Source organism: Silene latifolia, chromosome 8 (genome assembly GCF_048544455.1).
Source record: "Silene latifolia isolate original U9 population chromosome 8, ASM4854445v1, whole genome shotgun sequence".
Classification (NCBI taxonomy): Eukaryota; Viridiplantae; Streptophyta; class Magnoliopsida; order Caryophyllales; family Caryophyllaceae; genus Silene; species Silene latifolia.
Genome location: NC_133533.1, coordinates 80,792,039 through 80,817,799, shown reverse-complemented (window position 1 = coordinate 80,817,799; position 25,761 = coordinate 80,792,039). Strand labels below are relative to the sequence as shown.

The window sequence follows — 25,761 nt, the reverse complement described above, 5'->3', positions numbered from 1 at the left end:
TGATGGTGGATTGGTGGTTATGCTAAGGTTTAATGAGTGTATCTGTGTGTGTGTTTTAATAAGAAGAGGGGAAGCGAGGATAGAATAACGTTGTGGGGATTCCGGCCTGGGAATTTTAATCATTACTATTAAAAAATAAGAAGACGGTTGTAGTAAATAACCGTCTTGTATATTAATAAGAGGACGGTTTTATTGACCAACCGTCCTTGTTAATTTTACAACGAGGACGGGTGACTCTATTAACCGTCCTATTTATGTGACCACTAAATAGCGCCAAATTTTTTGACTGATACAAGATGGTCCCCTCTCCAATCATACTCTAAGGGGCGTCCTCTTAACCTAAAATTGTAGTAGTGTATGGAAATAATATTACGAGAAATATGGGGCATAAATAAAACAATAGAAAATTTTAAAACAGAGGAAGAGGAAGAAGGTTTACCGATAGTCAAAGAACCTATGTGAGTGATAGGCAATGCGGACCACATGAATATAGAGCTCATTGCCACCATCACAGAGAGAGTGAAGAGCCAGAGTATCGAGGTCGTTGGTGATGTGGTAAAAGCGCCACTATCAAGGATAAATTGAGAGGTGGCACCGGATTATGGTGGTGACAGTGTTGGCTTAAGGAGATGCACGGTTGGTGCGACTTAAGGTATGGGTTGGCCAGACAACTTGAGGATGGTAACATTTGAATTTATAGTAGGAGAACAGCACATGGCTGGTCATGCCACAATATTAACACTTCCTTTTAAAGAGATCATCTTGTTTTGGTGGGACAGAGTCGAGGTTGCGAGTATTGGTGGAGGACGAAGGGCGCGAGTTGGATACAAGAGTGGTCCAAACGTCACGCGATGTAGGGGATCTTGCCGTTTCCAAATCATGTGGGTTTGGTTGGCTATATATGGTCTTAGTTTTAGTATCATCGGTGGGATTAGAGATGGTGGCCGAAGGGAATGGATGGGTTCAGTCAAGGAATTTGAAAAGGTCGTAGCAAAAGAGAATGTATTCTATTTGGTCTTGGCAAGACATGTAGGTAAGTGGGGTGTATTTGTCAACCATAGATAGATTAACAAGGAGAAGGGAAACATTCGGTTCATAGGCGTTTGGGAGGGTGACGGCAGAAGACGTCGTGGAGGAAGGATCGAATTGGGTCGAAGGGTTAGGGTCGGTTGTTGGCTAATACCATGTATAAGATTGAATGTTTAGGATTTCCATTCATATATAAAATCGATACAATAGCTTGGTATTTATACAAAGGGCAATGGAGCTAAATCTAACCTAGATACAATCTTAGAAAATTATAAGAATAAGGTAACTACAAAAGATACATAGAATAAACAATATACAAAAGACGGAAATAGTGGAAAAAGGAAATACGCAATTATTAGGAAATATCTTTAACACAGTAACCACTGGTTGGCAAAATTTCATTACGATCATTAAATTGCATATTTCGGTCGGTAAAGCTATAATATATACAAAAAGCAGAATTTATTTTGACATCCCCGTAAGCTTTTTCTTGCAATCTAATTAAATCCACTGCAAATGCCCTGATTTTGACAAACACACACCATGAAATAAAGTAAAATAATAAACAACCAATTACTACCAACTAAACTAAAATAAAGTATACAAATACTCATCATAAACTTACAAATTACAATTCAAAATATAAGCAAAATCATAATATAGTTCTTTAAACATCAAAATTAGGTTTAATTAACTCACATCTTCAATAAATAACCATGCTAAACAACTTATGTCATAAAACTACAATTAATTTATTACATACTATTAATTTTTGTAACGCCCTACGTTAATTAAAGAGGTACATGATAAGTATAAATAACTAGTCCTTAAATGAATTGAAAGCTTTAATTATATTAACCAAGTACACTTTCTTTTCCTAGAATCCCATGATGAGACCTTCACAGTTTCAACCTAATATATATGTTACCATTATAAAATTATATGTTATCATCTATAAAGAATATATTAACATTTCAAAAATTTTACTATCAATTGACTAATAAATGTAAAAAAATATTTTCAACATGGTAACATAATATATTTTACAACAGGTTCATTTAGTTGGGCAATATGTTACCAATTCGGTAGAATTTTAACATGGTAAAAATTTTTACTAGAATATCAGCATCATTTTTTGTTTTCCTTACATCGGTTTAACTAATGGCTGATAAATTATTACATATCCCATAAAAACGAAAACAAATATTTTCACTAATAATATGTTAGCATTTCAACTTAATAAGTTTCCAAGTTGTAACTAACATGTGTCCATCTCAAAATAATATGTATTCAATTACTTGATTATCAACTGACTAATGAATATAGACAAATAGCTTGAACATGCAAAAAGATATAATAACCCTTTTTTATAAAAGAAAACATTTATTAAACAAGTCACTTTCTTTTAATGAAATTCCACACATGAGCGGAAAAGACAATATTTCAGAAAGCGTATCAGCCTTTTCTGTTGAAAATTATTATAGGTCTCAATTGATTGACCAACTTGATCGTTAGAGTTATCGGCAACATAATATGTTTTACAACATGTTCACTTAATTGTGCAATATGTTATTAATTCAACTAAATTTGAACATGGTAACATATTATAAAAGATATCAACATCATTTTTTGTCTTGTTACATCTGCTTAATTAATGACTAATAAATCCATAAATAGGTGCAAATAATGGCGAAACTTAGGTCACATAAACAAATGTAGCAATTGAACAAGGATTTTCTAGAGATAATTTGAATTTTGTTTGAAGAGTATGAGAGAATATGAGTTTACATCAGAACTTAGAGAGAGAAGTGAAAGACGAAAGCTTTTGTTAGTGAAAATGTGAATTAGAAAAGGCACTTTGACATTTTTCATTATAAACAATCATCCTACATCATATGTACACATAACCTATTTTATAGGCTATTAGTATATTAGTTATACCATTTTCCAAAATCAACCATATTTTATTACATAGTATCCTACTTACCCCATCTAAGCCTTAAGATGGATACCGGACATCATAAGGGAGGCTTATCGAAGTTTCAGAGGCAATCTACGGTATTAAAAAGTTTCATATCCATATTAATGAATCATGAGTGAGCTCGTTATTCGTTTTCAACTGCCAAGGTTCATTTGTATTCAATTTAATATTTTTTTTAGGGGAAAGATAGTATATTGATTATTATACGAAATAAATTACATCACCTAGCACATCTGGAAACCCATCAATCCAAACTCGGGTCAAAAAATACAAGAGAATGTAATGAGTCATACAATGAGCTTCCTTATTACCGCTCTGCTTAAAAAAAACTAAAAATAAAAGACTCGAAATCTTTGGCCAACCTCAGGATCTTGGAGACGGCATTACCAAAGTAGTTATTCGGAGCTAAATGATTATTGAGCGTGATGAGATTTAAAGAGTCAGACATCAAATTCAACGTCGGGTCCGAAAGCCTTTGCAGATGCATTTGCTCAAGTGCATATCTTACTTCGTTCGGTGAAAAAGGTTGCATCAAGTCGGCATTAATTTCATTAGTTATTCTAATTTGTACACTTTGAATATCTTCAAATTTTGTTTGGTTTGTCGAAGTAATAATTCAGGAAAATGGCTAATTACTACACCTTCAATTTCGCCTTCACTATGAGCCCACTCGCCATTCTCCCTCATAATCTTGGTTATATTATTTCTTCTTTTGCGATCACATGTTAATTTTATCACCTTTCGATTATTTACTACTTACATCGCGTTTTTGGACTTAAAACCATTCTTTTTGGGTTGATATTTTAAATTCAATTCACACTCATTTTTCTATAAGTCCAATTCTAATACATTCAGATCTTATAAGCTAACTTCTGAAAAGTTCATATCCAATTGACGAAGGGACTGTTGCGCTCCCCCTCAATCAAATAATATTTATAACTCAACTGATATAGTAGGGTAGTCGAGGTCCGTTAAGATCAATCTATAAGTCTCGGTCTTGTTTTAATGTTAGTCTAACAAATGGCTGATTTTGATATAACTAATAAATGAGAAGACGACTATCAAATAAACAAGTGAAAATGAATTCAATAAGAGGAGGGTCAAGGGTTCACTAATGTCATAGGAAATGAGTCGGACAATTGAGTGTTTCCCAGATTAAGCCACGTCTTCTCGGACCGAGGGTTTCCTTAGGGTGATTCTAACGGGCTTTCGCTCTTATTAGGTCACCCTTATTAATCATGTATAGTATATTCACTATTCTAAGGTTTCGCTCGTAAGACAAGCATACAACGGTAATGAAAGGCATGAAATTTCACTTAAACAATTCATCGAAAATGTACAATGCACAAGATTAAAGACAAAACATCCAACAATTTCCCAATCATCACAATAACCAACTCAAACCTATAACCTCACATAAGATTCCCCGAACCCTATGAGAGACTACTCAAACATAATTAATACAAACACTATAATAAATATAACAATAACAATGCTAAACATGATTAAATATGAGATTAACTAAAACATTGCAAAAGAAATGAAAACAAAGGGGAAAAGATTAGACATTTACTAACATTTTGAGACTGGATAGAAAAGAGATGAAGTTGCATTGAAATGAAAAGTTGAATGTAGAATACAAACCCAAATTAAACTAGCTATTCATGATTGACATAAATTAAGAAATTAACTAAAAAAAGTGACGGGGAAATAAGGAAGGATGAACTAAAACTACTCCAAAACTAGACTTAGGGTTCTTTAATATTATAAAAGATGCCCCCATAAAAGTTCTAAAACAAGCCTATATTGGCAGCTAAAAACAACCGAGAAAGGAGTCTCCTCTAATGAACCTGGGTATGGGCAGCCTACTTTGGCAGGGACCAAAATAAAAATATGCCAAAAATTTAGCTAAAATATGGGCAGGTGGCCTCATCCGGTGGGCATGAGCCTGCCCATCCCAACAGGAGGAAAGGGGCTAAGGCTTCGTTTTGCTTCTTCTTTGATCAACTTTGAACTTTGAACTTTGTTGCTTATTTCTTGTTTCGTCCTCTTTTATAGGCGGGAGTGGTATTCCCCTATGTCAACTTTTACTTGCTCCTTTCCGCATGAGACTCCGTAGCTTGTCCAGATATCTCGAAAATGACTTGAAAATGTAAAAAACTACATCACAAAACAAAGAAGTATAAAGTAACTACGCGAAGTGAAAAAAATAAGTATTATAGCTTAAATAACATATTAATCATCATAAAATGTTATGGAAGTAGGGGCAAAAAGTTTATGATGGGGTAAAACAACCGTAAAATAATACTTATCAAACCTCCACACACTTAAACTTTACTCATCCTTGAGTAAGCTTACTAAACTAACTAATAGACCCTTAATGTAAAACATGAGCAACTTGTGAAATTGGCAATTTATAAAAATCTGAATCGGATTTAGTTATGTGTACAACTATTTCAACTCCCAACTTGACAGTTATGAGGTAGAGTGTCCTTTTGCAAGGCAAGTGAGGTCTTGCTACAAAATTATGAAACAATCAAACATTAAGCACAAAAATAATTAAATTTATCACTTACAATCAAAATACGTCACCTCCCCCATCAAGGCAACTAATTAAATTCTCATTCAAAAGTCACAATTCTAAAATCCAACTTAAGCATGAAGGATAAAGGTCAGTCACTAGATCGGTTGAAACATCGTATTATATACATCCCTTGTCCTCGATCCAGGCTATTTTAGGGGTATAAGATGGAGGTGGACCAAGTTCTTTCATGACATTAGTGGTGTAACACCCCCATTTATCCATGAGCCTTGAGCAAGACCTTTCCAGATAAATAAAGGTGTTACCATCTCATTTAGCCGAGGCAGTGAATAACAAAGTTACAATACAGAGGTATTTTAGTAATAAACCGAATTAATACCGAAGCTCTTTTATTACATAATTCAACTGATTAACTGAGTTACTAATAAATACAATACAGCGGAAGACTTATTAAAACTGAGTAAAAACTAATAAGATAAACTAGACTCCGTCGTGAGACTAGGTCCGTTCTCTCAGCCACACGCCCCATGCCCCGTCAGTAGCACAACATCCAGTTCATCAACTTTCTAATATGTACCCGCTAAACTAATTGTTCCCCATTTGAACGGAAATAATAATTGAATCATCATAGGCCACCACAATTAAAGATGGTGACAGTTTTGACACAAGACACTCACACATCAACCAAAAGTTGAGTAGAGAAAACTGATAACAAGTACAAAGTTATTAAAACAACTCAGCTCAGCTCATCTCAAACAAACATACAACATCTTATTCTCATTCACAATCAACTCCGTACTCCTAACGACCCCCTCGATCCCGCAAGATCGGCATCAATACTCCGAACTCCTAACGACCTCCTTGGTCCGCAGACCGACATCTCAATCAAATATGATAACAGTGGCACAAATACAACACATAAAGCAACCATAGCAATAGAATACACTCAGTACAAATAATCATACAGTCTCACGCTGACATCCAAACCATCAATAAAATAGCTAACATTCGTCACAACAACAACAACAACAACAACAACAACAATTGATATACTCTCTCCCATCCAAACCAAAGGTAACTGGGACGGAGCACAAGTTTTAGGAAAAGATAGAAAAAGTAAGGGTAGTCTTGGAATTGAAGTAGGACCACTTGTAACCTAACTAAAAGATGGCCACAAATTTGATGGCATTGTATGTAAATATTAAGGGTGTGTGAGGGGTCTTTAGTAATGTTTTTTTACCAAAAAAATGGAATGGGTAGTTTGATTTGGATGGTTCAAATAAGGTAAGTGTTACCTTTGTTTTGGATGGGAGGGAGTATAATAACAATAATACGAGTTGAGTAGCAATTCCCTAACCTTTCAGCAGATCATCACGTGACAAGGTAAGCAACAATAAATAATGTTCCTCTATAAATCCACCACCTAAATTACACATAATAACAAGCAATCAACGAATAATCCTACGCGAATAACAATGATAACGAACTACCCCAAAACCCTAATCTAGGGCACGTTTCCCATGGTCATCAGCCCTCAACGCCGATTAAGGTCAACGGCCATAGGTGATAATTGTCGAGTATCGTAAATAATTGATTGCAAAATAAATCTAAGGTGACTTACTATGAGAAAGTTACAAATTGATCAATCTCGCTTCCAAATTCGTGCCTCCCTCTACTCTTCTCTTTCTTATGAGATTTAGGGTTTTGTGTGAGTAATTAGAAAAAGTGTTTAAAAGTTGATACAACAAGGTATATATAGGTTTAGGGTAGGCTTAGGTCAATTAGGAAACTGATTAAGAAATTAGGAAACAAGTTATTAACTAGTCTCACTTGTGTCTAACGACTTAGTCGATCGACATAGACTTAGTCGATCAACATATTCACCCTCTGTCGATCGACACATACACACTGTCGATCGACAGTCCTCAACCTTGTGTCGAATTACATGGTCGAATGACATTTCACCCTATGTTGATCGACACATCACACGTATACACTATCGAACGACGTAACACACAACGCCCACAGGACAAACACACCCATCGTCCCGCTCCTCATTCCAAGCATCCAAAACAGCGGTGTTACAAGTGGCAAATCGACACAGACAAGTCTCAACTTCTTCACATTGGCAAATAAAAGTCAAGGGTCGTCCATTAGCTTAACTACGAGGGAAGGCACAAAAAAAAGAAAAAAATTGGAATGAATGTTCAAAACAATACACAAAAAAGGATCCATCACATATTTGAATTTGACCTCTTTCTAAAACTTATACTCATCACAAAAACTTGTGATGAGGCTTGTCCCCACGCGCATTAATGCCCTTTGATTTTGTCAATCGCTTATTTACCTAACCTGTTATATTTTAGACATAAGCGATTCAGGGTGTTTGTCACTCTTTAATCCTTAGTTAAAATTGAATTCACGACCATTATGGGGGCCTTAATTAATTGATCCCTTCCAAGGGCACCGAAGTATTAGTTCTCCACCAAAATTTCATTTCTCAACTACACATTTTTCACAATACAAAACAACTGGAGGCTTTTTGACAAGTGAAAACATTCACAAGACAAAATTCTTTCAAGTGAGAGCTTTAAACCTTATTATATAAAAATTGCATTTTGTGTTGCCAAATCACCAAGTCAAAACAAGGTCAACGAAACAAGTTAATCAACTCCACATAACATCACGAGAGGTGAGAAATGGAAACAAGTGAAGCACACCCCCAAGCGAAATATAGTAGGTCGATCTATACATAATATTAGATTGTAGTAATAGTTAAGAGTTTAAAAATCACTATTTTTACAAAAGTTGGAAACTTGAAGTATTAGTTCTCCACCAAAATTTTATTTCTCAACAACACATTTTTCACAATACAAAACAACTGGAGGCTTTTTGACAAGTAAAAACATTACAACAACAGCAACAACATCAGAGCCTTAATCCCAAAATTGATTTGGGGTCGGCTGACATGAATCATCTTTTAGAACCGTCCATGGGTGAACGCACACCTCAAAATGCGAAAATATAGAAAAGAAAAAGTGAAAAACAAAAGGAGAGTGAAACATAATACAAAAGAAGGTAAACTTAAGATTTTAAAATCGAGGTCCGGATTTCTTTTATAAAAACTTAGAATTTAAATCGAGAATAAAGATTAAAACGATTTTAAAAATCGAAGTAAAACTTAAGGTTCTGAAAAACCTTAAAAGTGAACAATGGTATAATAATGACAACATTTAGACAAGTAAAACATTCACAAGACAAAATTCTTTCAAATGAGAGATTTAAACCTTACTATATATAAAAATTGCATTTTTTGTTGCCAAATCACCAAGTCAAAACAAGGTCAACAAAACAAGTTAATCAACTCCACATAACATCACGGGAGGTGAGAAATGGAAACAAGTGAAGCACACCCCCAAGCGACTTTTAATAGGTCGACCTATACATAATATTAGATTGTAGTAATAGTTAAGTGTTTAAAAATCACTATTTTTACAAAAGTTGGAAACTCGAAGAACATCTAAATCAAAGATAGCAAGCCAAATTATGAAAAAGAAATTACATTTTTTTCGAAATTTTGAAAAAATTCCAATTTTTAGGGTTTGTTTCAAACTGTTAGCACAAGTAGAATTAAATAAGAAGCTAATAAGTAAAGAAGCACACTTCTGACTACAAAAACACATAACCACAACATATATCCACAGTACAAAGGTACCACATCCAATATCCATCCACAAAGCCAACATAATTCTCCAACAACCAAAATGCGCACTAAATATTCATAATAACCTCCTCCAGTCTCAACCATGTATATCACATTATCCACCCTTTTCATTATGGCATAATCCGAATTTCAGAACTCTCACAGAATTTCTATATAAGAAGCTCATAACATTGCTTCTCTTCATTTTCCATAGTTCCTTTTTTTTTCTTTTAACCGTGATATTACAAGTTTCAAATGACCATAAAAGTCAATTAACCTCAAATCATCAGAAACAAGGTTTTGTTGAAAATTTCGGGGTATAAAAAGATATAATTACTAGATTTTGTAAAATCAACCCAAACCTGAAAAACATATCGAAATTATCTGAATTGATAGTTGATTAAACATCCAATACAATTAACCTAAATAGTACCTGAAATCCGACTCAATCCGAATCAAACCAAATAAAATAATAACTCAATGATTCCGAATTTGAATATATCTGAACCAGTAAGAACTGAACCGATAGATCAAAGTCAAAAGTATTTATTTTCTTATAAAACACTCATATTTTAGGTGTTTTTTCATTAACTCTTTATGTATTAACTATTAATGGTATTATGAATTACTATATTCAAATTGAAAAGTATGAGTTAGATTTAAACTAAATTTTAGACAATTAGCTTAGCAAAATTATGGCCCAAAACATTGATATTGACCCTATCTTAACCGGACATTCGACTTGAATATCACGAACCGATTATTGTGGCTAATTGAAATGCACCCGGTCGAAATCAAGCTACAAACGATACTAAGAACAACATGATTTAATCGAACTGGTTTACCTTATCCGAAACTAAATCGAATAATAGGTCTAATAATTATGCTTCATCCTAATCCTTATTTAAGTGTATGAGCTTTTTTACCTTTTTGTTTTAAGCATAAGTTGACAATCTAGGACGAGCTGCCAAAAAAACAAATGTACATATTTTAATCTTACATAAAGTAATAATTCTAATTATACTAACTATGCATTACTTTTGTGTATCAAATTAATTATATTACAAATTCAAGTGGGGCTAATTTTTCATTGGTTTATTACATAATTCTACAAATTGCATAGCAAAGGAGGTTGAAACATGTTCTTCGCGTTGATTCGACAATATAATTGAGAGCAAATTGACATAACAAACAAGAGAAACCTCATTTTTTCGTAAATAAACACCTAAAAGTTGATAGCTTTACTCATTAAAGGAAAATGTAGTGGGCATGGTTCAGCAAGTTATCTCGATGTTGGTTAACTTGATTTTTGTGGGTTCTTGCAAAATTGTGTAGAATGTGTGGAAGAGGGGATGAAATGAAAGAGAGAAAATGGGTAATCATGTACATGATTAAGTAAATTTCGTAAAGAATTCATCTGGATAGAGCCATAGAGGGAGTACATCTTTTCATGTCTTTATCTCTAATAGCATCAGATGTAAACAGACTAAATTCCTTGCACAAGCACATCTGCATATACTGCAAAATGCTGTTTCACTTGCACATATGATGTAACAACTTTGTGTTTTTCCAAAGCTACTGTACAGAACCTGAATGAGCTTGCTTGCTGTCAAAAAAAAAAAAAATGAGCTTGCTTCCTCCCTTTGCAGTATGAAATCAGTGATTGATCGATACAACAAGATGAAAGAGGAGTATCAACTGACGGCAGATCCCACTTCTGAGATTAAGGTACGGTCCAATCCCAATCTCAATTGTACATGACCTGCTGTTCGCCGTTAGATTTTGGAATTTATGACAGCCATTGTACTCAATGGTTAGGCAGTTCTCCGAAATGTAGACCTGGAAAACCCCCAGAATTAGAAGTATATATACAGATACCCGACTCTCTCTTGAAAATATTAAATAATTTGGTGCGGATGTCAGCATATATAAGCTCTTGCTGAATCCTTGCTGCGACAAGAAAATAATATTAGATCAGTAGGATATGATGTTGATACACGAAAAAGACAATGCCATGTTTCATGAACATCAACTCTGTAACGGTTAACATTATTCTCCCTGGGCTATCCTATCTTCTTCTGTACTTACAAAGCTACATCACCAGCCTGAATCAGGGGAGTGGCTTAGCCTCAATTTTAGAATCAATTTCAGCCAACACTTGGAGAAAATGAGTATAAACATTTCCGAGATGGAAATCATGCTTAGTGATTCAATCAACACACAATAAACATATTCCACACCTTTAAAATACTCCGAACAGTCAAACTTGTCCCCTATACTCGTGTCACCACTTGTCTTCTTCAACATGTGTAGAACCGCACCCAAATCAAGGACTAGTTTGCAGTTGTACCAACATAAAGTAATGAAAAAGTTGTGCACTGAGATAACGAAATATACCTTCAAAGGATGTCACGTGTGCAAACCTGCACTGTGAAGAAAGGATGCATCTTTTTCATGTACTGCAGCAACTTTGATAAAGAAATGTTCCTTTGCTCTATTCTCTCTCACTCCCAAGAGTCTCTATCAGTAAATGATGTCAACAACTAACACAACTTCAAGCTATAAGGTTGATGTGACCTCTGGTTTGACAAACAAATGAGAAGAGTTCACATCGGAGGTTAAAAATACACCAAGAATAACTTGAGTCTTTTCCACCACCACCATGGACTTGGACTCGTCCACTACAGCCTCTTCTTCTAGTGTTTCACTCTTCATGAGTTTAGAAACAAGAGAGGCATGCTACAGCCTCATCCGTTTGCTTCTGAACATCAGCCTTAAGAGCTGATTCTTTTCTTTTCATTTTGTTGAGAAGAGAAGGATCTCTTTATTTTGTGGGTGTAGAGAGAGAGGAAAATAAATTATAAGGTTCCAAAACCAGGTTCCACCCAAATAGCTAACCAAAGCTCTGAATTTGCTGCATAATTATCGGGATCTTTAATGTTTTGGTTGGTTTATAAAAGGGAAACAAAGATTAGTTGCTTTCCTGAAATTTTCTATGTTAGATGAGCAAATAAAAAGCACGAGATCAGCCTTGAGCATCAAATGAACATGGTAGACTAAATTTCCCTTCTTAATCAAGCCACGGAGGTCTAGATTAAGGGTGCTCCACGAAGGTAGTAAAACAATCCAAGAAGGAAAGGGTTTTGCACAAAGCAAAGTCTTTTTCATTCATCAAATTCTCCTTCTTACAATGGATAAGCGTCTCTTATACAGAGTGGATACATGAAAGACTAGCAACCCTACATCTGACCATTGAAAGCTAATGCTATAAAGACAAATGACAGCCAAAGGAAAGCATTAAAAAAGAAATGCAGCAAAATAAAATGCAAAAAATAAGCTTAAGGACTAGTACAGCTTATAGCAAAATGAATTGGCTTCTTGTGAGTGTAGGCAGCTCACCTCGCCCTTTATGTCATGGTTCATAGAAGGAGAATGAAGAGAAAGGTAGTAAGTGGTAACAGTCCAAGTGAGGACCACAAAGGATCGCTTTCATGGTTCAGACTTTGTTGGCTGCATTTCTCATTTCAGAAGTCTTCTCCATCTAACTTATCTTCATTACATTACACCAGAGCTCTTTTAGGGCCATGTGCCACATTTAATCGAGCTATTTTAGGCAAGTGAAAAGTCGCAATTTCCCTTGCTGCACTGAAGTATCAAATGGACATCTCAAAGTAGCATTGTTGCATCGAACCCCGACTTGCAGGCATCATAACTCTTGGCTCAGGATGTGATCCCATGAGACAACTTGGAAGCTATGGATGTTAGATTTCAGATCTATCAAGAACTAACCAAGATTGTTGTTTGAATATTAAGTTATTCAACTTTCACTACAAACTGGCGTGTTCTGAATTTCAGCAGATTAATCACAAAACAGCATCAACTTTAAGATGTCATAACTTCCTGCTCACAAGGAACTAACATTCCCTCCAACTCTCCAAGTATCAAATGAAAGCTAAATGAGTTAGCTTTATTCTTCAATTGGGATCATTCAAAATATGGCCCGGATATTGAGTAATGTCCCTTTGAGTCATGACAGGTCAGAACTGACCTGTGCCGTTGCATTCACTAATCAACCCTGTTTTCAAGTCTTCATATCTCCCAAATTAAGATGGAACCAGAAGGACCATCATATACCATTTTAAAGCTAGTTGAGCTAGACTTTACTTGCAACTTGAATCTCAAGAAATAGGCTTCTGGAATGTGAGATATGCTAGCATTCTTATGCGCAATGCATTTGTAACGGCCATATCTGGAGTTTCAGAGCAGATATGGACATGATTCCGAAACCCACCTTTAGCCAACATACCAAGATTTTCATGGAACAAGTATCATGTGATGTGACCAAGTAGGTCTTGAGATATGAATTTTTAAACATGACCCCTGTCCTGCCCATAACTCTCCGTTGAAATCACTTCCTTGGTCTTGATTAAGGTCTAGACATTTGTTACGACCCTTCTTGGCATAAAAAGTAACTGACCCCTACCCATAGCTACTGCTGCATTTTCATTACGAGATCAGGTCTCTGGATGTTACACTTACAATCAAGCGGTTAAATTCACACCGTCGTTTTGAAAGGAGCTACTGAATTCATGGTCAGTGAGGAAGGTAGGATCCAAGGGACAAAGAAGAGCTGAATGTAACAAAGATCTATGAACGTGTAAGTGGTTAAAGATGCTAAACATTCTCAGGAAAGGAATTCAGAGGTGTCATGACCATGTCTGTGAGTGTGACACAGATAGGAAATGAGCGTAATTCCTAACAAATAGTGTATCTAGTTTCACAATTTCTTCCAAGATATGTTCTGCAATCACAAATGACAACACATGAAAACACATGATGTACTATATGCCTTGCCAGGAACAAGAATCGCAGGTATCAGACATGAAAACACATGATGTACTATATGCCACTTGCCTTTGGTATATACTTCAGCAGCTCAATGATTTTTAATATCATCTAATCGTATTTGCAGAAGCTATCAAGTGATGAAGAAAGCAATGGAATAATGCACAAACCGCAGAAAATTCCATTAAAAAATAGTTCGTTTCTCTTGATAGGTGGCAAACGAAGGCGGATTACAATTCAGGTATGACACCAATGGAAGTTGTGCCTGTATTCACAGGCACATGAATACTCTGGATTTTTCCCAAGTGCATGAATGAAGCATTTCGCCAAGGTGTGACGCAAATAAAATGATTGCCAGGAGTGGAATGAGAAATTAGGCTACAGGTACAATACAAGCCCGAAGGCTGAGCTGTAAAGAAGCCAAAATTAGTCTAATCAGGAATTAAATGTCCTGACAAAACTGGACACACAGTTCATGAATACCAGGGAGTTAACTCACAAAATAATCAAGTAACCTCGCTGAAAAATTTGAATCCATAAAATTTCTCAGCACCTCAGTAGCACGTAAGGAAAAAGAAAATCATTATAGAAGAAAGAAGTACTAAATCTATGAGACTATAAGTCTAAAACCAATCTTTCATTATACGCCAACATAAGTTTATCGCATGTATTTCCTTCCGTCATTTTTTCTTCCCCGTTGCATTTGCACATGTTTTAAGGTGCAGGTGGTGCTTGAATTAAAAATCAACCATTAGATTAATAATCTCAATACAACCACCATCAATGCCATCGGATGTACTCTACAGTTTACCAGTAATTTTCCGAGCAACCAAAAAAGTCTTTAAATTTCTCCGGTTTTTTAGAAGCTTTTCAAAAAGGAAAAAAAAGTAATAGGTTGCAGATTTTAGAAGCTAAACATGGAGTTTCAAAATTAAATGTAATAGAGGTTGGGGAGGGAAAAGGTTTATGAATCAAAATTAGAAAGTTTAAGATTGGTTAGTTATGGAATAATTGTGTTTCTAACTTTTAAGCATGGAAGTACTAAAAACATATTTAAAAGGAGAAGTAAAAGAGAAGTGGAAAAATATTAAAAATCCAAAGAAGGCTATCGAAGAAAGTACATGAATGGAGGGAGTATATAACAGTTTTAGCAATCAATGGAATCGCTATATCCACAAGCATCTCGTAAGTCGTAAGTGTATATGAAAATGGTCGTGAAGGAAGAAACAATAGTAGTGTTGAGCGGAAAAGAGAATTACTCGCTCCATCCCAATTAATAGTTTACATAGTCCTTTTTTGATGTTTCAGTCGATAATTTACGATCTTTTGTTTTTTGGTGTTTCACGTATAACCAGAAATAAGTGTTCCTACTCACCAAATCCACTACCGCAATACCGCCTGAGTCACTCTAACCACAACCACACCTACGACTCAACAACACAATTATTGTTCCAATTATCTCATCCAACCTCACCGTTCCATCTCGCAACCACTGCTCTCCACCCTAGGTCTCTAGGTTTGTGACCATACGACTGATACAAGCCTCTTCCTACCTCTAACTTGCCTCCACTAACGTTTCCACCCTGGATTGGCCCATAAAACCGCCACTTGTATCGAAACTCGACCACCGCGCATGACGAATAGAGAGAAAAACAAGAGGTATATGAAAGCCATGAAAAATGGCAAGAGGAATAAGAGAAGGGAGAGTTTATATAAGGAGTTAATTGTTTGATTTTTTTGGGTTATTTGATTCAATGATTGATGATAAAGAACATAAGGAGACCACCAACACACCACCCACATTCTTCCTTCCTTCACCAAAGCAGACCCTTTGACCTCCATACACAAGTGAGCTCTAAAATTCAACCTCAAATAATTGAGCACTGCACTTCATAATCTTGTTAATCTCGAGCAAAAAGCAAGCCATTAGTAAAAAATAAACCCCAACTGCATGCAGAAAGTTTCCCCAAAATTCCAAGCTAATTACCCCAGGAAAATTTACCCAAATTACTATAGTAATTACCCCAAATTTAAACCATATAACGACTCTGCCACCATCATTTAGCGCAAAAACGCATATTATAACTCTAGAAAATACAAGCAAGTGAGGAACACTAAAAACCAAAAGTTACATATCGGTTGTTGAGCTATACTAGGAGCAAAATCAACTCAGAATTTTCAAGAATAGCTTGAGACTGGTCAAATCTAACAGTCCTCGAAGAGAAGTGGATGGGAGGAGAGAAGAGAAAAAGAGGATGTTATGGTGTCGATACAATGTCACATATGATTATATGAAGTGAAATTATTAGGAATCGATGAAAAAAAAGTTAACGGACAGAAATGACTCCAATTGAAGCAGAATTTCAAACAACAAATAGTACCTCGTAGATTTTTAAGAAACAAGGAGTTTTAAGTAGTATTTGAGGAAACACAGCTACCCATAGAAAGCCCTAAACTAAATAAATAAAACATTAAGACGGCATGTAAGGAAATACAAAATCTCATCATCTACGTTATTTCGTTTTGGCTACCATTATTACAGGTTAATCAGTGTCGTCTCTTTATATATCGTTCCATTTCAATAATGAAATTAAAATTGCATTGCTAAGAATGGAAGTTAACTAATGAAGTTAAAAAGACAATCATCCAGCAAGTGAAAAGTTAATGTTCATGTGACAACCTCCATCTCCTCAACTACGGAGTATGTAAGTATTCAATCTTACAGATCTATTTCATCCATGCTCCTATCCTCTAACTTAGCGTAGCCTCTATTACTATGTTTTGTTTACCTTTACCTGAAATATTAGTCAAAGGAGAAGATGGGTAGAACTAAAAGTACTAAAAGGCCCCTGAATCTGGAAACAGCCATTATGTGTTGTTAACATGAAATAAGGCTGTGTACATCCAACCACCCGTTATCCCGCAATTTGCGGGAGTGCTTATGTAACGTTGCTGTTGTTAATTTGCGGGAGCCCTTAGGCACATGCGTAATGTTGTTGTATTAAAGGCTCTTGATTAGGGGCGATATTAATATGGGAATCTCAAGTCTCAATCTTCTGCAAAATTGTGGTTACATGTCCCTTCTAGAAATGATTGACACAAAATTAATGGAAGGAAACATGATATATAAGGGAGAGATGATGGCTAGCTTTTGTAAGATAAATGATGTAAACAATTTTCCCACAAAAAGAAAGTGTTCACTGCCGCTAGTGCACATATACCAGATGTCATACAGAATAATTGTGGTATGTTTGTTCATAAATGTTAAAATGCATTTTAGCGTGCTAAAATTTAAACTTACTATTGCAGCTCTGGCAAAGGGAAGCCGCTATACTTCGGCAACAACTGGAGAGTTTGCAAGAAAACCATAGGTAATTCTTCTGACAATAAATAGCTTCCACATAGTGTATTAATCATGGCTATTGCTTGTACTTCTGTTCATCTTCTCAACAATCAAATACCCTGAATAATAGTAGAGAAACATCATGACTAAGATAAATGCTACTCCGTGAATGAGAAATAAATAAATAAAAACAATGTATAAAATAGCTGAAAACAAAAGCTTATCATTTCATATTGTAATGTTAAGTAACTATTTCATAAAAAAACACGGGGGGGGGGGGGGGCATGAATTCCAATCTCAACAAGGGATTCCTTTTAAAGAAAAAGGGGGACCAACATCGTGACAAAGGAACATACACAATATAACAGATCCATGGAAAAAGCTTAGAAAATCTTAATTTTAGGGTTGTTGTACCACTTCCAATTTTGGTATTTCTTTCTAGGTGTAGTACAAACAACTCATATAACAAAGCCACAACGAATTCTCGTAATGAGTTGGAAGGGAGCTAGTACCAGTCAGAAAAGTGTTTCAGTGCTTCACCCCGGAGGTCGAGAATCGTTTCAAAAATTCCGTAGACAAAATCAACCCTCCAGTAAGTGATCAGTCACGACTAATATCCCGAGAACATGGGTACAATAGTGTTTAGATTAAGGGCACAAATGAAAGGGCACAAAAGAAATCTTGCTGGTATTAAATCTTGCTGGTAATAGAGGTAGATGGAAGATCCTCAGTAATTGAGATCCTTGGATAAAATGGTAACAAAATTCCGGTTCTTAATTGAGTTCACCCATGAACAAATGAGTACATATATATAAAATAGCCAATGGATAATAAAATGTCTACGAAAGCTTGTAAAATAAATATCATCGCGATAACCGCGACTCTGACTCTCTGAGCGCGACGGCCTAGTCGAGGACGATTTCACGACACTGTTACCACAACTGCGCATGCGACCGATACTGCGATCTATGGTTCAACTGGAGGACCATTGACAAGTTCAGCTTGGTACCACTAGGACTAGAGCTTGGGGTAGTTCATCTAGGAAACAATAACAATCAACCCGACTATAAATCCTAATTTCTGGATGAGCGAATAAGTTTTAAAGGAGTACGTTATGAATAAGAAAAGATGAATATTCAAAACATCGGTGACACAGCTTTTTATGCATTCTTTTATTTTACAATGCCACCAATCTGCAAACATAATCATATATTGGGATATGATTGCTCACAGCTTAGTAACGAACTGATAATGTGACGCAAACAGTGGTTTTACCCCTCTCATGACCCCTTCACTTTACCTAGTGAATGTTGAAAATATATATCTGACGCGTCTATTATGGTTTTGCAGGCAGATGATGGGTGAAGATCTCTCGGGTTTAAGTATTAAAGATTTGCAGAATTTAGAAACCCAGTTGGAGATGAGTCTACGTGGGGTGCGCTCAAAAAAGGTGAGAGTATACGTTTCATAATGTTAGCATATTGTTTTGATTTATAAATCATGTTAACATAACGACTAATTTTCCAGGACAACCTTCTGGTTGATGAAGTACAAGAAATAAATCAAAAGGTAAATGAAAGAACTTCTTACCTACTCTTCTTTTTTAGTAGTCACTTTCAGATCAATTTACTATATTTGACCACTACTATTGTTATAGAATAATCTCCTTCAACACGAAAATTTAGAACTGTACAAGAAGGTGAACCTTATACGTCAAGAGAACATGGAGCTACAAAAGAAGGTGCGTCCTCTGAAAGAGTCAGCAGTTTGAATAAGTAGGTAGTTTGAAAGAGTTTTACTCAGTTAGTTCCCAAATGAAATATAACTCACAAAATATAAGTTGTCTCCACTCACAGCTAAATGGGACAAGGGAAGTAACTGGAACAAATAGAAATTCCTTCCTGACGAACTGTCTAGACATAGGAGATGATACAAGTGGGCCGGTTGTCTGCCTACAACTTTGTCAACCACAGCAGCAAGGCAATGAAGCAACAGAAAGAACAGCCAAATTAGGGTAAAATTCTTCCAGCTTAGTTCATTTCAGTGCTTTTTTGAAATTTTACGGAGTACAGGACCACATCAACTTGTTCCTTTTTTCTGATCTCTTTATTATCATTTTATCCACAACAGACTACACCTCCCCTAACAACGGAGTTTAATCAACAGTATTGGTGGTACTCACAGCCAGCACAATTCTACAAAAGCTCGAGTTGGTAGAATGTAGAACCCAAGACTACTCCACAATACTGTGTTAACGTAATCAGTGGAACAAACATTTGCTTGATTTGTAGTGATTGGAATAGTAGATGAACAAATGAAATCAAGATTACATGTAATAAGTTTTATGCAGAATGAGATATTTTTTTAGTACAGAGTGTTTTCAATGACTTATCCTTGAGTTTTAACATGAGTTGAACAAAGTTTCGTTCTTTTCAGCACCTTTGATCAAAATTATGGCAAAAGTTGAGATATGCAAACTTGGACTGCTTTGTCCATAAGTTTTTAAATCATAAAAGGATATGCACTGCTTCAGCAACTACATCCTAGTCCTTAGGTTTAAAACTCAAAATTCAGTATTACACGTATAATATTCCCAAAAACCATGAAAACATTGTAATTCAAAATCTATTAATATTCTACTCATTAAGAAGAACTTGAACATGGTTATCATCAACAAAAAAAGCAAGCAGCAGCAAAACTTGGGCGGACATATATTATACCTTGCAGTACGGGCTCTTGAAGTACGTAGCAAAAGGCAAGCACAACACCAAGTTACGCTAAGAAACTAGGCACTCCTAGATATGATGCAAAAAGACAATTTACTGCTGTTCACTTATAAAATCAAAAATTCAAAAACTATAGAACTCAGTGGAGAGGAATCTGATGATAGATATTATACACTTGCCATAAGCATCAATCTAGCACACCTGACTAAAAGCAACATTGTTGTTCTTCAAAACCAGCTTTTGCCTCACATGATAACACTAACTCAACTTAACAAAGGCACACAATTGCAACACCAAGTTAAGATTGACAAAGTATTCATCTATCCACGTATCACACTGGATTGTGTCCTCACTATAGTTTATATGAAGCAAATCTGGAAATGTAGGGAAACTTGGTTTCAATGGTTCATTAGCACAACCGAAGTCGTATCTAAAAAAATATCTCGATGCATACATTACATAGGAACACCAAAGATTAGAAGCAGATCTGGCTTTGTAGAGAATGAAAGCCTAACTGATACGACGGAAAAAATGTTGTTAACAGATAATCAGGCATCAAGGCATATTCCTTGATACAAACTTTTGGAAATCTAAGATTAGGATGGCTAGAAAATTTGTCTGCCTTTCTCGATTTACGCGAAGCTAAGAACCTTAGAAATTCTTGGAAGGCAAAGTTAAGAATCACATTATTGATATAATAGTTGAGGTTGTATTCTCACAATTCAAAATAAAAATCACTTTATAGACGCTGCTCTCTAGTCTCCTTCAAGAAAGTCTGTTACAAGACTGAGTTCATTGCGTGGTATGGGACATGAGTCCCACATCAATCAGAAGAGGAGGGGAGGGGAGGAGAGTGGACCCTTTGAGCTAGCTTTTGGGGTGGGTTCTCCTTTGTCCAATATCAATGGTATCGGAGTGGGTGGCCTTGAAGAGCCGGCCGTGACCCAACGAGGACATTGGTCACCAAGGATAGACGTATGAGTCCATTGCATGGTATGGGACATGAGCCCAAATCGATCAAATGGGGGGTTGATGTGGGGTTTATATAGGACAGGGCTCTACCACCCTTTGAGCTAGCTTTTGGGGTGGGTTCTCCTTTGTCCTATATCAGTGGTATCAGAGCCAACCTCGGACCACTCCCCTCGGAGTACTGGAAGAGCCAGTCCTGACCCAATGAGGACGTTGATCTCGAAGGAGGGATGAATCTTACAGGACTAGGACTCAGTCCATTGCATGGTATGCGACATGAGTCCCACATCCATCAAATGGGGGGTTGATATGGAGTTTATATAGGTCAAGGGCTCTACCACCCTTTGAGCTATCTTTTGGGGTGGGTTCTCCTTTGTCCTATATCAATAATGTTACAGGACTGAGTCCATTGCATGGTATGGGACATGAGTCCCACATCGATCAAATGGGGGATTGATGTGGGGTTTATATAGGACAACGGCTCTACCACCTTTTGAGCTAGCTTTTGGGGTGGGTTCTCCTTTGTCCAATATCGTCCCTCCTTCGATACCAAAGTCCTCATTGGGTCACGGCTGGCTCTTCCAGGCCACCCACTCCGAGGTTGGCTCCCTTTTATCTTGGCTAGTAGAAGTGTCCAGTTGGTAAATGTCGGGAATGGATTTCATACCCATAAGTGCATGTCAAATACAAGTATGGCTCAAAAAGTGACATTAAAGTAAAATGAAATTTAATATATAAATGGAGAAAAATATTGTCCAAGTGTGGTCTTGGAGATTGCACAATGTGAATGAATATATTTGATTTCCATCGTATGTAGTCCCACACCCTCCATTTAAAGCAAAAATAAAATCTTGGAAAATTGAAATTGCTCACCTTTAAAACTAATTTCAAATATATAGAACAAAAATCGATTTGAAAATAGTTGGACATTCTCTCATATCTATAAAGTACACTTCTATTTTCTACACATATCAACGTATATTGGTGTCAACGGTGTTATCCTAATGTTCCGAGGAATAAAAAAGTATATGGATAATAAAATGGAATAAGAGATATACAAGGTCTACCATATACGGTCACCATCAATTATTGCTTAAGGCCGTCTTAACTTAAAACGGGTCTTAAAACCGATTAAAATAGAGGTGGAAATAAAAGGGGCTGTGAGATATCTTAAGTTAAAACAGTCTTAATCAAGACTACCTCTACGGTCACTGTGCGCCATAATCAATCCAACCGTACCTATTTTTGCTAGCCTCAAGAAGAATGAGTAATGACCTCTCTAGAATCTCAAAATCCCTTATAATCAAACTAAGTAGTGATACAACACACAAGTATCTTTTTAATCAATTTACATAAGAGGGGTACACAAAATAATATTATATCAATGCTAAAAAATGTGTATATGGCCCTCTCATGCTATACCTAACCAATTATCACTAATAATACCAATTTCATTGTCCTTTTTCCATTTTGGGATGATATAAGGGGAAAGTAGTAAGATAACAATTCTAGCCCCCTTGAATTTATGAGAGTAGAGAGAATGTCGCTCTGATGGAGTGGTAGTTAATTATATCTAGGGATAATACTGGATATTAAGTTCTTTTCGTTACTCAGTTTGGAAATGGGGCAATTAAAATTGATATAAACTTAGGGGACTATAGATATGGGGCAATTAAAATTGATATAAACTTAGTTGACAGGATCAGGGCCTTAGGTTCCAGGAAACTCTCATATGCTGGACGTTTAACCTTGATCAAGTCAGTATTGAGCACATTACACTCTTACTGGGCTAGGATTTTTATTCTGCCTTCATGTGTAATGAGGAAGATAGAGTCCATTTGTAGGAATTTCCTGTGGCAGGGAGGGATACATGCTTCTTCCCCTGCACTGGTTTCTTGGGAAACAGTTTGTTGGCCTAAGAAACAAGGTGGGCTGGGCATAATTGATATAATGCAATGGAATAAGGCTGCCATTGGAAAATATGTATGGTGGGTGATGTAGAAAAAGGACCACTTATGGGTCAAATGGGCTCATAACATCTATATAAAACATAGGGATTGGCTAGAATACATTCCTAATGTGGGTGCTAGTTGGGCCTGGAGAACTATATGTAGAGTGAAAGAGGAATTGAGAATGGGATATAGTGAGGGCTGGTGGCTTGAAGAGGATGTGGTGTATACAATCTCTAAGGGTTACCAGTGGTTGAGAGGAGACAAAGCCAATGTGGAATAGTGTGATTGGGTATGGTCCAGACTGGGGATCCCTAAACACAATTTCATCACTTGGCTGGCTGTTTTGAAACGATTACTCACTAAGGACAGGATGTGTAAGCTGTTTAATTGCACAGAAGAAGAGTGTGAAGTGTGTGGCAATGGAAAAGAGGATCATCAACACCTGTTTTTCACCTGCTCATACAGTAAGAAGTGCATTCATCTAGTGTCAAACTGGTGTCAGTGTTTTTCACCTGCTCATACAGTAAGAGTGTGAACTGTGTGGCAATGGAAAAGAGGTTATCAGTGAATGGTGGTCTAGGAACCAGTTTCATTCCCAGATTGAGGCTGATAGTATAGCTGCTGTTCTAGGAGCTTTATTTTATAACATCTGGTGGGTACGAAACAATTGCAGATTGACACGGGCTGTGATCAGACCTGAACTTGTTTTGCAAAAGATCAAGGAAGACGTTAAGCACAGGATCCTAGCTCATAATCAGGGTCCTCAATTGACATGGCTTAATACGTAGTGTTTAATATTAGCTTATGTTGGAAATTGTAATGTAATCTGAAAAGTGAATGAGGGATGTAATTCGCCCAGTTTGTTTATAATATAACTTACATTTTACCAAAAAAAAAATATAGATATGGGATGGAGGGCAACATTTTATGAATCTATAGTACTCCGTATTTGTTTAAGAAAAGCCAAATGATCTTCTTAAGTAAGCTTCATACTAAATTGCTAATTACAGAATATAACATTGTACAAGGATAGTGGAAACCACATGAATGTGATTGTATACGAAATGCAAGCATAGCATGACCAGAATAATAGACATTTACAAACAAATGGAACACCAACAAGATGTAATCAACAAACTGTAGTTGAAGCAATAAGTGTAGTAACCTTAGTGATAACTGGCAAATGAAGCCTCCTAAATTCTGAAATAAAAATCGCCAACAGCTGACTCTGCAAGTTAATGGAATCATGTTAGTTCATACAAGAAAACAAAATCACAATTCTACACCCTACTAGATGGAGAAGTAATTCATAATTTAGGTCAAAGGAGCAGGATTTAGTTTGAACTGTTAAGCGAGAATTTAAAGTTGATGATGGAATATTGCCAAGAGATGGAACAATGATGGAGATGACAAAAACCTAATTGTACAAGTATATGAGGAAAAACTGAAATGGCGTCAAATACAATTTTCTTTCATTTCGATGGAATGGATCAACACAGCTTTAATGGTGATGCTTCGTTAAATCACAAATTCTCATGCGACCGGCATATCCAAGGTAGTCACGGTCAAAATACTACCACCGGGTAGATAAGATAAGACAAAAGTAAAGTGTATGGTGAATACGAATTTATTTTGTACTCCCTCCATTTTACAACTAGTTTTTGAATCCGTGCACTGCACGGGTGGCAATATAGAGTGTTAATCAAAGTATATTTTAAATATTTACTTTTTCCGTTTCGATTATTTGTTTACCTTTTATATTAAGAATATATAAATATTTAAATCAAAATGTAAACAAACGATTGATTTTAGAGAAAGATCTTTTATATCTTCTAATTTTGTTATCGTAGTTTGTGATTTTTTTCTTTTCATTTTGTTAAATTATGCGAGTTTTAAAGAGATTTACTGTTCTAGGGAGATCAGACTTAGTGTTATTATATTTGTCTTCTCAGATAAATATCTTATTTTATAAATGAGTTTGGCTAAATGTTACACTGATTGCCTCACACAGTCACACCTATATGAACCAATCCCCTATTTACTAAATGAATAGGCGAAACTCCAAATTTTCCCGCGTAAAACATGTTTCTTAGAATAGGTTTTGTATTTTTAGCATATACTATAGGTATTTACATGACGTGTTATAAATGGGCATAATCTTTTAGATTTGAATATTTATAACATTCAATATTTCACATTCTGCATAAATTTATCTCCGACTTTTTATGATAAAGAAATTATTTATTTCTTTCTTAAGAACTTTATGATAAAAGTTCATTGATTATTTATGATAAAAATTTGCCGCTAAAAAAATATGATATTAGTAAATATTTATAAAGTAACGTCATTAATTTCTCGGTAAAAAAAAAATAAAAATAAAAACAGTCATTTCACGACTTCTTACGATTTAATTTTTTATTCCTCAAATCAAAATACAATGATGAGAAACATGAAAAATAGATGAATTGTCAATTTAAATTTCCCAAATAATAACTGAAAAGTAAAACGCTATAAATACCGTGCATACATTGCACGGGATCTATACTAGTTATTATCATTTCAACAAAATATAACCTTTTAATCAAATAATAGTATTTTCTTTAAAATCTAAATTATAATATTTTAATTAAAATAAGATAAATTCACTATAATTTTATAAACTGTAAATTTC

At 35.6% G+C, this 25,761-nt stretch overlaps 1 protein-coding gene and 1 long non-coding RNA gene across 7 annotated transcripts in view; one reads left to right on the top strand and one right to left on the bottom strand.

Annotated features, from left to right (window-relative positions):
* LOC141597001 (MADS-box transcription factor 23-like) overlaps nt 1–19,863 on the top strand; it is a 43,178-nt gene extending 23,315 nt beyond the window's left edge. For 2 of the 4 annotated variants that reach the window (XM_074417286.1, XM_074417287.1), the window contains exons 3-10: nt 10,905–10,983; nt 14,228–14,341; nt 17,410–17,471; nt 18,794–18,893; nt 18,971–19,012; nt 19,101–19,184; nt 19,300–19,457; nt 19,574–19,863. In XM_074417286.1, coding sequence (XP_074273387.1) covers nt 10,905–10,983; nt 14,228–14,341; nt 17,410–17,471; nt 18,794–18,893; nt 18,971–19,012; nt 19,101–19,184; nt 19,300–19,457; nt 19,574–19,589 — 655 coding nt within the window. In that variant the 3' untranslated portion in view covers nt 19,590–19,863. Of the gene's footprint in view, nt 1–10,904; nt 10,984–14,227; nt 14,342–16,967; nt 17,346–17,409; nt 17,472–18,793; nt 18,894–18,970; nt 19,013–19,100; nt 19,185–19,299; nt 19,458–19,573 lie in introns of those variants that run through there. The other 2 variants (XM_074417288.1, XM_074417290.1) reach the window with 2 other exon arrangements.
* Nucleotides 12,395–24,688, bottom strand: LOC141597003 (uncharacterized). Of its 3 annotated transcripts, none has more exons than XR_012522658.1 (3): nt 24,256–24,679; nt 17,402–17,562; nt 12,395–14,509 (listed from the first exon to the last, which is right to left on the bottom strand). It is a non-coding gene; the product is annotated as an uncharacterized LOC141597003 (long non-coding RNA). The 3 variants fall into 3 exon arrangements; XR_012522657.1 differs by having other exon boundaries at nt 12,395–17,562; nt 24,256–24,318; nt 24,508–24,679; XR_012522656.1 differs by having other exon boundaries at nt 12,395–17,562; nt 24,256–24,688.
* Between the last annotated feature and the right edge of the window lie 1,073 nt (nt 24,689–25,761).